Source organism: Protopterus annectens, chromosome 9.part0 (genome assembly GCF_019279795.1).
Source record: "Protopterus annectens isolate FY-2018-M chromosome 9.part0, PAN1.0, whole genome shotgun sequence".
Taxonomy (NCBI): domain Eukaryota; kingdom Metazoa; phylum Chordata; order Ceratodontiformes; family Protopteridae; genus Protopterus; species Protopterus annectens.
In genome coordinates this window covers 1,333,273,593-1,333,288,002 of record NC_056743.1, presented here as the reverse complement: position 1 = coordinate 1,333,288,002, position 14,410 = coordinate 1,333,273,593, and the positions used below count along the sequence as shown (strand labels likewise).

At 43.6% G+C, this 14,410-nt stretch overlaps 1 protein-coding gene across 1 annotated transcript in view; it reads right to left on the bottom strand.

Moving 5' to 3' along the window:
• ASH2L (ASH2 like, histone lysine methyltransferase complex subunit) overlaps window positions 1-14,410 on the bottom strand; it is a 658,852-nt gene that overhangs the window by 509,412 nt on the left and 135,030 nt on the right. Inside the window, exon 4 of the mRNA XM_044082241.1 lies at window positions 9,111-9,174. Within this exon, the coding sequence (XP_043938176.1) occupies window positions 9,111-9,174 (64 nt within the window). The remainder of the gene's footprint in view (window positions 1-9,110; window positions 9,175-14,410) is intronic.

The window sequence follows — 14,410 nt, the reverse complement described above, 5'->3', positions numbered from 1 at the left end:
CCTCTTTGGAGAGTAGGGTCTGTTGTGGTGTTAAGGAATTTTCCATGCAGCCAGATTGAGTGTTTTCAGCTGGCTGTGAAGAGTTTTGTAGCCGTGCTGAGTCAGTAGAAGAGGCATTAGAGGTAGGGTCCAGGGAGGAGTATGTGTTAGGCTCCTCAGGAGTGGGTACCAGTGTTGTCTTGGCCAGTCTGGAGCAATCAGTATCATCTTCGGTCTGTCTGCTCCTGCTTTCAAGAGCACCTTGGGCAGAAGAGGCAAAGGTGGGAAGGCATAAACTGTCCGTGCGCCCAACTGAAAGAAAGGGCGTCCACTCTCCAGGCCTTTGGATGGAAGGTCCTTGGAGCAGAACTTTGTCAATTGATGATTCCTGTGGGAGGCAAAGAGATCTATGTCTGGCCTTCCCCACGCTTGGATTATCTTTGTAAACACTTGAGGATGCAACTTCCATTCGTGTGGGTCTGTCATATTTCTGCTTAGATTGTCTGCCAGCGTGTTTTCCAATCCTGGCAGGTACTGTGTTTGAAGTTCGATTTGCTATTCCAGAGCCAAGTTCCAAAGTGACATGGCTAGCCTGCACAGGGGCTATGAATGTGTTCCTCCTTGTTTGTTTATGTACCACATTACTGTGGTGTTGTCTGTTCTTATCAATAATTGCCCTGGATGCAGGAGGTCCTTGAAAGCTGTAATTGCATTTATCACTGCTAGCATTTCCTTTTGATTGATGTGAAGGTGCTTTTCCTTTTGGGACCCATTTGCCCTGAGTGCACCTGTCTGTCATGTGTGCCCCCCAGGCATAGTCTGAGGCGTCTATTGTGATGACTTGATTTGCTTGAGGCTTGCAGAATGGTAGACCTGTGTTTGTTTGGCATGCTTGGGCCCACCATAGAAATTCCTTTTGCAAACATGGGATTATTGGTATTATTGCTTCTAAACTGTGGCTGTGTTGAGACCATAGGTTTTTTAGGTACCATTGAAGTTTCCTCATATGCAACTTTGCACATGGGATTAGAAGAACGCAAGATGCCATGAAGCCCAGAGCCTGCAGGATTTTCCTTGCAGTTAGCCTGGTACAATTTGCTAGTATTTTGAAGTACTGAGTTAGTTGCCCCTGTTTTTCTGGTGTAAGATAGGCCATCTGGGTGTTTGTGTCCAAGTTGGCACCCAGGAAAGTTATTTTCTGAGATGGTGTTAGCCTGGATTTCTCTTTGTTGACTGTGTATCCCAGAGAATTCAAAAACCGTGTTACATAAGCCAGATGTTCCAGAAGTATGTGTTTGCTGTCCGCTTGGATCAGGCAATCGTCCAAATAAGGGTAAATTTGTATCCCTTGAAGTCTGCAGTAGGCAATTACTGATGCCAGACATTTCGTGAATACTCTGGGCGCAGTAGATAAGCCAAAGGGCAATGCAGAGAATTGATAGTGGATTGAACCTGCAAGAAATCTGAGGTATCTTCTGCAGCTTTGTCTGATTGGGACATGCAGGTATGCCTCCTTGAGGTCCAATGTTACCAGCCAAGACTCCTTGCCCAGCATGGGAAGAAGCTGCTGTAAGGTGAGCATCCTGAATTTTGGTACGAGTAGAAATGTGTTTAGGATGGATAAGTCCAAAATGGGTCTCCAGTCAGTTCCTTTCCTTGGTACCAGGAATAGCCTGGAATAAAAACCTTGACCTTGTTCGTGAGTAGGTACCTCTTGAATAGCTTTCATGTCCATGAGCTTTGAAATTTGTATTTGAGCCTCTGCCCTTTGATTGTGTGGCAGGTTCGGCATGCCTCTCATTTTTGGAAGAGTGTGAAAATGAAATCTGTAGCCTCTGTTTATAATGTCCAGGATCCATTTGTCTGTTGTGATAATATGCCAATTTCTTGTAAATAATGCCAGCTTTCCTCCCAAGGGTGTTGCCAGCTGAGACTTGCTTGGCATGAAAAGGGGAAAGTCATTGGGTTTGTTTCCTGTATTGTTGTGCACTGTCTTCGCCGCCTCTTGGTGCTGGAGTTTGCCATTGTCTGCCTCTATATGATCCTTGAGATTGTCCTCTGCCCCTTGTGCGCCTGTATCTACCTCTTTGGGGCTTGTCCATGGCTGGAAAGGACCAGTGTTTTGAAGGCCAATTTCTGCTAAAACGTGGTGGTTGAACCTGTAGAAAAGCTTTGACAGTTTGCATAGATTTAGCTTTTTCTTCCATTTTCCGTAGTATCTCCTCAGCATTAGTACCAAATAATACATCCTTTTGTAAAGGAGCATCTAGTAGTTTAGCTTTAACATGATCAGGCAAGGTTTGTTCCCTAAGCCAGGCATGTCTACGAATGACTGATCCTGTAACAGCAGCTCTACTTGAGGCCTCTAGAGCATCACAGCCACATTGTAAGGTGTGTTTACCCACTTGTTCTGCACTATGCATGATATCCTGCAACTCCTTCAAATCTGGTTGTTCAGGTTGTGACATTTTATTCCTTAATTGTGATAACAGAAACTGCTGATATTTAAGCATATGGAACTGACAATTTAAGGCCCTCATGGCTAGGGTGGCCAAGGTATATACCTTTTTTCCCCACCTTTCTAAGGATCTAGACTCTCTTCCGGAACGTAGTGGATTCTTAGCAGTAGAGGCCTTCATTCCCTTGGGGCCTTGAGAAATGGTTCCAGGGTCAGCATTATGGCTTTTGTAAAGAAATTGGTGAGAGTTAGGAACTCTGTAGTACCTATCAGGCTTGACTGGGGCAGGAGGCAGGGAATCCGGATTAAGGCAAGCCTCCGAGTAGACATCAAGTATGTCCAAGACAGGAGGTATCGCCAGAGGTCTGTGCTGAGGTAGCAAAAGAAATTCCCTAAGTCTTTTCTTGGAATCAGAAAAGTCTTGGCCCTCCCAATGGAAGTGTTCCCTCAAGGTATGCAAGGTTTCCCCAAAAGACAAATCCTCTTGGGGAGATACAGAAGGAATGGACTGCTCTGCATCAGAATCTTCAAAAGGGGAATACGAGTGTTCCTCCATCAGAATGTTCTGAAATAATGCAGCCCTGGTCAGAAGAGGGAGAATCTTCCTCCACTCTGGGTCTCTTGTCCGGAGGGGGTTGGGAACCCCTGATCAGAGTAATTAAATCCTCAGCCATTTTTAGCATGTGCTTTTTAGGCATGGGGCCTGGAGATGGGCCCTGTGCAACAGGCCTCTTGGGATGCATGGCTGATTTGGACTTAGTAAAGGCCTTTATGGAAAAGGAAGATGAGGGTCTAAAGACACCATGGGTGGAAGTGGACCTGTCCACATTAGGAGGCTCAACACTCACAGTGGCTTCGGTAGCTGTAGTCTGGGTATGGGCCGAGGTACCTGCGGTCTCGGTTACAGAAGACACCGCCAGAGAAGTGTCGTCGGTAGTCAGGGGCTGCGTAGGCGCCTCACTGAGAACCGGACCATGTGTAGCCGGTTTTGGCGTGGTGTCAGTGGAGACCTTGCGTGTCGGTCTTTGTCCTTGCGTTTTTTTGGACAAAACGGTAGTCGGAGTCTCCGACGATATTTTATAATCAAAAGCTTTACCAAAAAAGTGCTGGGCGAACTCCGCCCGACGCTTAATAGTGCGTTTATTGAAAGTAGCGCAAAAGCGACAGCCCGAGACGTTGTGGTCTGAGCCTAAACAAGGTATACAGAGGGAATGGAAATCCTTATGCGGTATTTGCTTCCCACAAGAAATACAATTGTTAACTTTGTCTGACATCGGTCTGTGGCAAGAAAAGTTTCCCCAACGGGGTACTTAGCTTTAAAGAAGACTTCGGTTTCCAAATTTTCATAATTTCAGGAGCTGACCGACCGGCACTTGCGAACTGCTTCTGCTTCGGACACCGCGCGGCAAAAAAGACTGAAGAAAATGGCGTCGGCTGTGTCTTATATACCCCTGTCGCATTGACGTCAGGAAAGAAAGCGACGACAACCGACGCCGGACCTAGACTTTGAAATTCGGCCGACCGAGGACCCGCCTGACGGCAGGAGAACCCATCTGTTATGACTGCAGCTGTATGCACGATGAACATCAGCATTTTGTACAGCTAGCATCTCTTTTTGATTGATGTGTAGATGTTTTTGATCTGTGGGCCACTCGCCCTGGATACATTTTCCTGCCATGTGTGCTCCCCAGGCGTAATCCGATGCACCTGTTTGTCAGTTTCTGCCTAGCTGTGGGTTGAGTGAAAGGCTGTCCCTTGTTGAGGTGACAAGCTTGTGCCCACCATCGAAACTCCTGTTGTAGGCAAGGAATTAGTGGTATAACTGTTTCCAAACTTTGACAGTGTTGAGACCATACACTCTTTAGGTACCATTGTAGTTTCCTCATATGCAGTCTGGCATATGGAATTAGTAGTATGCAAGATGCCATGTAGCCCAAGGCCTGCAGAATTTTTCTTGCAGGGAGTTGGGTCTTTGTTGCCATTAATTGAAAATAGAGTCAGTTGTCCTTGCTTGTCTGGCGTGAGATAAGCCATCTGGGCCGTTGTGTTCAAGCTGGCACCCAGGAATATTATCTGTTGCGAGGGCACTAGCTTTGATTTCTTTTCGTTTACTGTGTACCCCAGGCAACTTAATAACTTTTTTACGTATGCCAGATGGTTTAGTAGAATGTCCTTGCTCTCTGCTTGAATCAGGCAGTCGTCCAGGTATGGATAAATTTGAATTCCTTTTTGCCTGCAAAACGCAATTACTGGTACCAGGCACTTTGTGAAGACCCTGGGTGCAGTAGATAAGCCAAAGGGCAGTGCAGAGAATTGATAGTGCATTGAACCAGCTAGAAATCTGAGGTATCTTCTGCAATTTTGTCTGATAGGGACATGCAGGTATGCCTCTTTGAGGTCCAAAGTCACTAGCCAAGCTTTCTTGCCCAGCATGGGAAGAAGCTGCTGTAGTGTCAACATCTTGAATTTCGGAACATCCAAGTAAGTGTTTAGTGTAGAAAGGTCCAGAATGGGTCTCCAGGCTTTGTCCTTTCTGGGAACCAGAAAGAGTCAAGTAAAATCAGTGTCCTTGTTCCTGTGGTGGTACCTTTTGAATAGCTCTCATGTCCATGAGTGCTGTAATCTGTTTTTGAGCCTCTGCCCATTGATTTGGTGGCAGATTTGGCATTACTTTTAGCCTTGGAAAGGTGTGGAAAATGGAACCTGTAACCTTGAGATACAATGCTGAGAACCCATTTGTCTTTGGTGATGCAATGCCAGTTGTGATAGAAAAGTGCCAGTTTTCCTCCTAAGGGGGCTGCCAAGAGAGAGCTGTTTGGCAGCTGTAGTGGAAAGTCATTGAGGCTGTTTTTTATAAGGTTGAGGCCTGTCTTCCCCTTCTTTTTGACCTGGTGTGCCCCATTGTCGGGGCCTGTAAGGGCCTTGCGTCTGACCTCTACCTCTTGGATGTCTGTATCTGCCCCTTTGAGGTCTATCTGTGACTGGAAAGGACCAATTCTTTGTTGGCCAATTTCTGCTAAAACGAGGGGGCTGAACCTGTAAGAAAATCTTTCACCATTTGCATAGATTTTGCTTTATCCTCCATCTTTTTTAATACCTCCTCTGCCTTAACTCTAAACCTCACATCCCGCTGCAAAGATGCATCCAGTAGTTTGACCTTAACATGATCTGGTAACGTATGTTCTTTTAACCAAGCATGCCTTTTAATGACAGAACCTGTAACTGCTGCTCTACAGGAGGCCTCTAAGGAATCAAACCCCACATTGCAAAGTATGTTTTCCTACTTGTTCAGCTGCATGCAATAAATCCTGCATTTCTTTTAAGTTAGGAGGATCTGAATCTGAAAGCATCTTTTGTTTCAACTGAGACATCAAAAATTGCTGATATTTTAGCATGTGAAACTGGCAATTCAAGGCTCTCATTGCTAAAGTGACAGACGTATATACTTTCTTTCTCCATCTGTCTAATGCTCTGGAATCTCTGTCAGAGGGAACTGGGTTTTTTGCTGATGAGGCCTTAATCCCTTTGGGTCCCTGAAAAATAGTTTCAGGGTCAGCAACAGGGCTTTTGTACAGAAATTTGTGAGAGTCAGGGACTCTGTAATATCTATCTATCAGGTTTAACTGGGGCTGGGGATAAGGAGTCAGGGTTCAAACTGGATTCAGTGTACACATCATCCACAATGTCTAAAACTGGTGGGATAGCAAGGGGTCTGTGTTGGGGCAATAAAAGGAAGTCTCGGAGTCTTTTCTTGGATTCTGAGTAACCCTGGGCTTCCCAATGGAAATGCTCTCATGGTATGTAAGGTCTCCACAAAGGAGTAATCCCCAGGCGGAGAGGCTGATGGGATTGATTCCTCAGCATCAGAATCCTCATAAGGGGGTACAGAATATCCTAGGTCCGAAGAAGAGTCAGAGGAAATGGACACCTGGTCAGAAGATTCATAGTCTGCATCCTGCCTGGGCCTTTTATCAGGAGGGGGATGGGACCCCCTGATCAGGGTGATTAGGTCCTCGGCCATTTTTAGCATTTGTTTCTTAGGCATGGAAGCCTGTCCTGGAGAGAGTTGTGTCTGTTTCTTAGCCAATATTGGGGGCTTAGCCTTAACAGAGGGTTTCAATAGTTAACTGGGTAGGTCTGAAAACACCCTCTGTAGCTGTGGATTGCTCAGCTACTTCGGTTTCCTCTGTAGGTTTAGGATCGGTGAACTGAAGGCCTAGTGCGTCCGAAGGCCCAGCCAGCTCCACGTGGGAGTCAGAGGCGGTCTGTGGAAGCGGTAGTCAGGGGCTGCGTAGGCGCCTCGCTGAAAACCGGTGACTGGCCTAGAAGAGGTCTCATTGTCTGGTTTGGGCCTCGGATGCCTGTCCTTATCCTTGCGCTTTTTATGCATTGCGGTAGTCGGAATTTCTGACGGCATGGTGTAATTGAAATTTCTACCAAAATAATGTCAGGCAAAATTAAACCGACGTTTAATAGTGCGCTTGTTAAACCTAGCACAAAACCGACAACCAGTGACGTCGTGGTCAAGGCCTAGGCATGGAATACAATAGGAGTGGAAATCCTTATGAGGTATTTGCTTCCCACAAGAAATACAGTTATTAACTTTTACTGACATCGGTCTGAGGCAAGAAAAAGTTTCCCCAACGGGGTACTTAGCTTTTTTAGAAGACTTCGGTTCTGGATTCGGAATGAAAATCTCAGGAGTCGGCCGACCGGCACTTGCGAACTGCTTCTGCTTCGGGCACCGTGCGGCAAGAAAGACTGAAGAAAATGGCATTGGCTGCATCTTATATACCCCTGTTGCACTGACGTCAGGGAGGAGGCGACAGCAACCGACGCCGGACCAAGACTTTGGAACTCTGGCCGACTGCGGGACCGCCTGATGGCAGGATAACCCAAGTGTAATGACTGCAGCAGTGTAACATGATGAACATCAGTACTGTCAACAATGAGTTACAAGACAAGCCACACTGCACATCTCTTGCTCCCCTTAGTGCCTATAGCAGCTCATGGCTGCTTTACAGCATAAAAGTAGCTCACAGCTACTTGACATTGCCCCAAGCAGCTCATACTTATTCTATATAATCTATAATAGACTCCTGCATGAAGACAATAGGATCCCCACATTAAATGAATTTTAAGTTAAAAACCTCTTTTAAGCCCAAACAGTTCAAATCCAACTTAAAGTCTCATTTATCTCAGACAGTAAAGCAGTGTACCTTTAGAATTCAACTTTAATTCCTGGACTAAAATGGAGGGCCAGCCTGCTTACACTCTATTGTCAGCCTCATAGCACTTGGTATCCTCATTCAATGCACTAACTGCCAGAAGCTCACAGATAATGAACTCTTACTTAGTACAACATTCGCTGAAGGTTGAACGTCGAGCTGGCACCTCAGCGTTCGTGAAAATCTACTGCCAATCATTAGCGGACCGGAGTTCCACTGTGGCAACCCCTAACTAGGATAAGCCGAAAGACAACAACTTAATACAACATGTTCTAGTTGGCCGTGGTGGTGCAGTGGTTAGCGTTGTCGCCTCACAGCAAGAGATTCTCCCGTTCGATTCTCGGCTGGAATGACTTCTGTGTGGAGTCTGCATGCCCTCCCTGTGGTCATAGGACGTTTAAAGACATGCAGGTAGGTGCGTGCGTGTGAGAGATGTGAGTATTTAACACAGAGGCTTCACTCTCACAAAAAAAAAAAAAAAAAAAGACCTAGTAACACAAACTCCCACATTACTATACACCATTCCACTCTAAAATGTGTTACAATGATGATGTAAAGAAAGCACTGCCAAAGCCTCTAACCTATGAGTATTGGATCTCAACGTTTATCTGAAACCACACCACCTTCTTGCACAATTACACAAAAAGTAACCAAGATTTTACATCACATCAAATCCACCATGCCACACCACTCTATAAATAAATGTTTTGGTGATCACAGCATAGTCAAACACGCTGACTCTACTCTCACCAGACTGGAAAAGACAGGATGACAGTGAATTCTTTCATGCGCTCAGACCTCTGATATCTCAAAGGCCTCCATTTAAGCATAATTATGACACTGTAGTAGTCCATGTGGGAGTGAATGACTTGGTGCTCAAAACCCTGAGAGAGACAGAAACATGGAAGATCTTCATGTATGTCAGAAATGCAGATGGCCCTAAGCGGAATCCTTCCTTTTCCAAAAAATGATGCTAAGGTACAAACGATTCAACAGCTGGCTAAATATCTGGTGTCAAAGGGGTTCCAGTGTGTATCAGCATGAGACACAGTGGCTTGCACCTTATTCAAAGGCTTCCAAATACCAGTCTAAAGCCACTGCTGCTCCCATACTGCCTTTCTTAGGTAGAGTTCCTGGATCGCTGACATCTCAGGGGCCATTAAGGCCTTCCACCTAACAAATATGACACTGGCTAAAGCCTCTGATATCCCCATATTAACTGTTTTAGGTAGAGACCAGCTGATGAACATCCTAACCTAACTGACGCATCACATCCAAAACAAGATCGCATCAATTTACCTCTGCTCAATGCCAGAAGTTTCAACAACAAAATAGCAAACCTTGAGGCCCTCCTGCATTTAGTGCACATCCAGGTTTGTGTAATTACCAAAACTTGGTTTAAATGTTCAGAAAGCAATCCCTCCATACCAGAGTTTCACACTTACCACATCCTCAAGTCTGATGGCAACTGTGGTGGCATCTCTGCATTTTTTTGGGAACACATCAACTCTAGAAAAATTCCCAGAAGTCAATGAACAGAACCAGCTAGTTACAGGACACCATCTAAAAATCCCTAAATGCACTCTATGGACTTCCAATAAGAACTCCTTTATCTTTGGAGGTTTTAACAACCCATCAATAAAATGGAGCACCAACACCTCAAATGTAGGATATGTCCAAATGCTCTCAATTCTAAGTCCACTGGGACTTTGAATTATAAGACACAATCAGCAGCAATTAGCACTCATTATGTTAAAAAACTAACCAGGCAGTGGAATAATAAGGAGAGAGGATTAACAGGGAAGGGACAAAGCAAACGTTCCTTAAAAATCAGATGTCATACTTGCACTACCTAGATCATACAGAGTCTAACAACTACGTTTTAGGAGTCGTTGCATTCTCTTCCTCTTACTTTCCTTCTTTCCATGGGTGAGAACATTAGGAGTAATCAAATGACTGTGCAAATGTGATCCCTCAGTAGTGAGAGATTAAATTTACCATGCTGATATTGCTACTCAGTAATCTACCAATGGTCTGACTTTAGTTACTTGATCTCTGCTGGGCTGAACTACCAATTTTCAATGGTCTTTTACTGTTTTGTAGATGACTGTTTATATGTTATGCTGCATTATACAATAAAAGGTCATTAGTATTCTAAATGTACAAACTCAGTGGACACACCAAGCAGCGTGCCCATTGTAAATCAAGCAACCCCCCCCCCCCAAAATCTCCAAATATCTTAAGGGGGGGGGGCAAAATATGAGAAACAAATCAGGACACGCTGCAAAAATCTGGACAGATAAAAGAGAGTTCTGTTAATATCAAAGATTGCAATGCTTTTCATCTTACCTCTCAACTGTCCAGACAGAATGTCCCTCACTTTCCTCATATGTTTGCCTTGACCCTTGATGTGCCAGTAATGCTGCCACACTTTCCAATGTATAAACAAACTAATTAAAAGACAGAGGAAAACCGACATTGGTAAGTTCTCCTCTATGGCAGCTCCCTAGCACTGTACTGATGTACTGTGCAAGTGTGTATATATACATACCACATGCCTGCACAGTACAGCAGTAAATCAGGAAGCCAGAGGAAAAACACTAAAGTGTCATTATACAAATGTATTATTTAAGAAAGGTAAGCAACTTCTTGCATAATGTCACTGTATGATAGCAATAACCCACTTCTGGATGTGGGTATCATAGGATTTACCCATATCCAGTTGTGGGTTATTTCACTGCAGAACCAAAATTATTACAAACTCTTCATGATAAAACTAACAGAGGCTTGCATCCCTCTGAAGTCTTCTTTGTTTCAAATGGGTAAGGATGGGTTGGTCTTAAGAAGATAAACATCTGACAATGTACTGAAAACAGCAGTGTTTGACCATTTTTTCTGGGAGTTACCTTGGTTATATCAAGCTGCGATAATGAAAAAGTGTTTGAACAGTAAACTACAGACTTCTATTTTGCATTTTAAACAGTTTCAGATTTCCCAAAGAGTTTGTCAAACATAAGGTTAGGCCAGGAGTAAAACTGCCCCTAATTTCCATAAGGAGTCAAATGCAAGACAAGGTTGCCTGGTGTCTTTTCTTATTTACTCTATACCACAACCACCTAGCACAGAGACCAAGGAATTCATAGTGCCAAGGTGGCCACAACCCAGTTACAATGTGTTTTTTTTTTTGCTTGCAGATAACTTTATTCAAGGTTTCTGGTTAGACTGCTTCATTAGCTTGAAAAAAAACTGACTCATTTTCAGCTTGCACGATTAATCAAAAGACAAAAGGCTTTACATATTAAGTATGACTCCTCAGGTGTTGTAGAGATTATCTATACCTATGGGGGATTAAAATGCTTAGTTGAGGACTTGAGACCCATGGCTTAGTGAGAGTATCCTTATATATCTGCACAGAAAGTCCAAATAATTTTTTCACCAAATGGAAAAATGTCTTGATCTCCTTTAGAATACTCAAGTATGGCCATTATATGGGCCAGACTCATCCTGGTTGCTCTTCTAGCTGGGCACCTCAACAGGTTAGGAAACTGTCTACCAATTTCATCTGAAACAGTAAAAAGGTACAGATGGGTTAGTAGAAAGTTGACAACCACTGGCGTCAGAAGGCATGAAACAGCAATTTTAATGACAGTATGTGAAACTTTTATAACTTTATTAGAAGAAGGCATGAAGTCTATTGTAAAATAACTTATCTCAGATAGTGGAGGAGTGATTACTGGAGTATATTCAGAGGTTAACATTTAGGAATAGTGTAAATTTAACAAAACGATATTAAACAAGGTTAGAAACTCTCTATGGACAGTCAACATACCAGATATTGAGGACCAGTTAGGAAGGCAGCCTTATTAGGTCAATGCAAACAAATTAAATTGGTAGGGATTTAGGACTACTGACCAGGATCTCTGTCACTTTGAAACCAAAAGCTAGCAAGAAACACTCCATTATCATGGGATCAGTTTAAAACAAGGCTTCAATAACCCCATATACATTGCACACAATAAAACCAAGTAAAATAAAGCAATGAAGTGAGAGCCAGACCCCTACAAATTTTGTTTTTGATGGAGGCAAACAGAGGGAGCTCTAAAACAAAACTGATGGTATAAGTCCACATAAGTTAATATCAAGGGTTCAGGAGCCACATGATCCTATGTGAAGAACCTGGAAACCTTGGGAGGAACCTGCTCAAAAAGCAATTGTCCAGGCTTTTGGTTCTTTCAACAAGCGCTATAATATACTGTAAGACTTGCATTTTTGCTCGAATGTGTCTCCATAAATAGTTTTAATAGAGTCTATATTATATACCCGAAGTATGACAACTTCGAACATGATACGGTCAAAACCATAAGTTTGAAGTTGTCATACTTAGATTGGAAAAAGAAAAAAAGAAAAAGAAAATGAAAGTACAGTTTGTAAATGGGTTGTCGTCTGCATCCCCTTTACAGTGACGTCGGCTGGTGTCCTGTCTCTGGGCGGCTGCGTCTGCTCTCACTTCGCCGACCGGCTAGCTGCAGTTATTAAGGGTATAAAGGCATCAGCCAGCCCATTTCCTCAGTGTTTTCCTCAGTGTTTCTTGCCCCCCCCTCTGAAGGCTAATTTTGGATAAAGACCAATGATTCCAAAAGTGAAAACAAAAACACAAAAATAATATGTATGTATGTACATACAAATACACCATAATAGATCCCCCCCCCAAGCTAGCTGAGCTGGCAAATACCTAGAAGTACCTCAGAAGGTGGGGGTTCTGAGGCATATCGTGATGTGGTGTTGGTTGGCTGTTGGCTGTGAAAGAGAAGGGATGGTGTTGTTTGTGGTCAAGATGGGCCCCCCCAGGAACTCTTGTTTCAGGCATTGATATTGGGATTTTTGGTTTCTAGGCTGTGCTTGTGTTGGGACCACAAATTTAGGTACCAGGATGCCAGGCCGGTTCGCTGCAGTACTTTTCTTGCAGTTAGAGACAGTTGCTTTTTCTTGTTTAGAAGTAGAAGTGATTGCATTTTGATGTCTGCAGTTAGGAATGCCACTTTGTTTTTTTGGTTTTGAATCACTGTGTGAATTTTATATTTTTTGTATATCCCAATTCTGCACCCAGGTATGTTGTTGCTTTTAGCCATCTGCTAGCTTGCTTTTGTTGTCCGGTTGGTATCAATGCTGGCAGGTAGTCTTCTTGTCGCTTGTATCAGGAGTCGATCGTCTAGGTTTAATGAAGCCCAGGATTCCCTGGATAAAGCAATGACCTAGGTCTGCGCGCCAAGGCATTACTGAGCCTGCAATGTATTGTAGAGATAAGCCAAAGGGCAATCTGCAAAATTAATGGTCTTGATCTCTGATGTCTGTCTGCCTCAGATCTAGAGTTCTTTACCAGCCTGGGACATCAGCATAGCATGTCCTTGCTGTAGGGTTACCAGCCAAGACCAAGGCCCAACAATAAAAGAAGCTGCTTTAAGGAGGGGTCTAGAATTGATTTTGGGGTTTTAAGGTCTTGGTACCATAGGACAGGTCTAGAATGGGGTCTCATTTGTTGCTCTTTTCATAGCTTTCCAAGTCTCTGGTAAAAATCTTCTTCCTTGCTCCATATGTCCTTTAGAGCTTCAGTAGGTTGAGCAGGTGGGAGATTTGTGAGTAAGAGGTTTCTGTCCTTTGGTAGGTGGGTAACCTTTGTTTCTCTTCTCTTTGGTAAGTATGAATTGAATGCATAACCTTTTTCTCTATTTTTTTAAAAATCCATTTTCCCTTGTGATGCAATTTTTTAGTTTTGGGTGGCAGGTTTCAGTTCCTTCTAAGGGGTTGTTCTAGTGGTGGCTGATGGTGAGTTACTGCTGGTTCTGTTGTTGCTTGTGGTTGTAAGCTTGGGTGGTCTGTCTGTCCTTGGCCTGGATTTTGCCATTTCTGTCCTATATGAGCCACTCTGGGCCTGGCTCTGCCCTCTGAGTCACCTGTTCCTCTCACTCTCTTCTTCATAGAGGAACGGAAGGACCAATTCTTGGATGTGTCTTTCAGTTCCTGCTACCTTCTCTTCCTTCTCTTAATCTTTCTATTCTGCCAGTTTGTGCAGATTCGCCTCCTCTTCTTTTTGTCTTTTCCTGCCCTGCTGAAAAGAAAAACCTTTGACATTGACTGGGTCTCAATGCTTTTTCTCCAAAGCTTTGTGTTATGTCTGTCTGATGTGCCAGCCATGGCTGGATCTAATGTAACCTGATAGCATCATCAGTCATGGCTTTTCCCAAATGGTTACCAACCATCTGTATTATTTTTTTAATTCCTGAACATATTTTTATCTATATATTTTTTCAGAGATTTTTTGATTTAACTTTTTTTCAACAAAATTCTTCAGAGAAGCTTTATGTTATTGGGTCACAATAAACCCTAGCTGACAATTGTGAAGTGGTAAACTTTACCCCATCTCTCTAAGGACCTGGATTCCCTTTCAGAGGGGTTTCTCTCTAAGGTAGTGGATTCTTTAGGGCGGGGAGAGGGTGATCTGTGGATCTACAAACTAAAAAAGCCTTTGTATAAATGGTAGGATGAGATCGAGCCTTGTTGTAGAACCCATCGGGAGGGAGCAGAGCCGAAGGAATGGATCCAGGGTAGTGCAAGCACAGGATAAATGCATCATTCACAAAGAAAAACTCTACAACCTAAGAAGAGGTATAGTGTTGGCAAATCAATGAATGGTTCTAAGTTTTTTCTGAGTCTGAAATCTTGGCCCTGCCACTGAAATTGTTCCCTC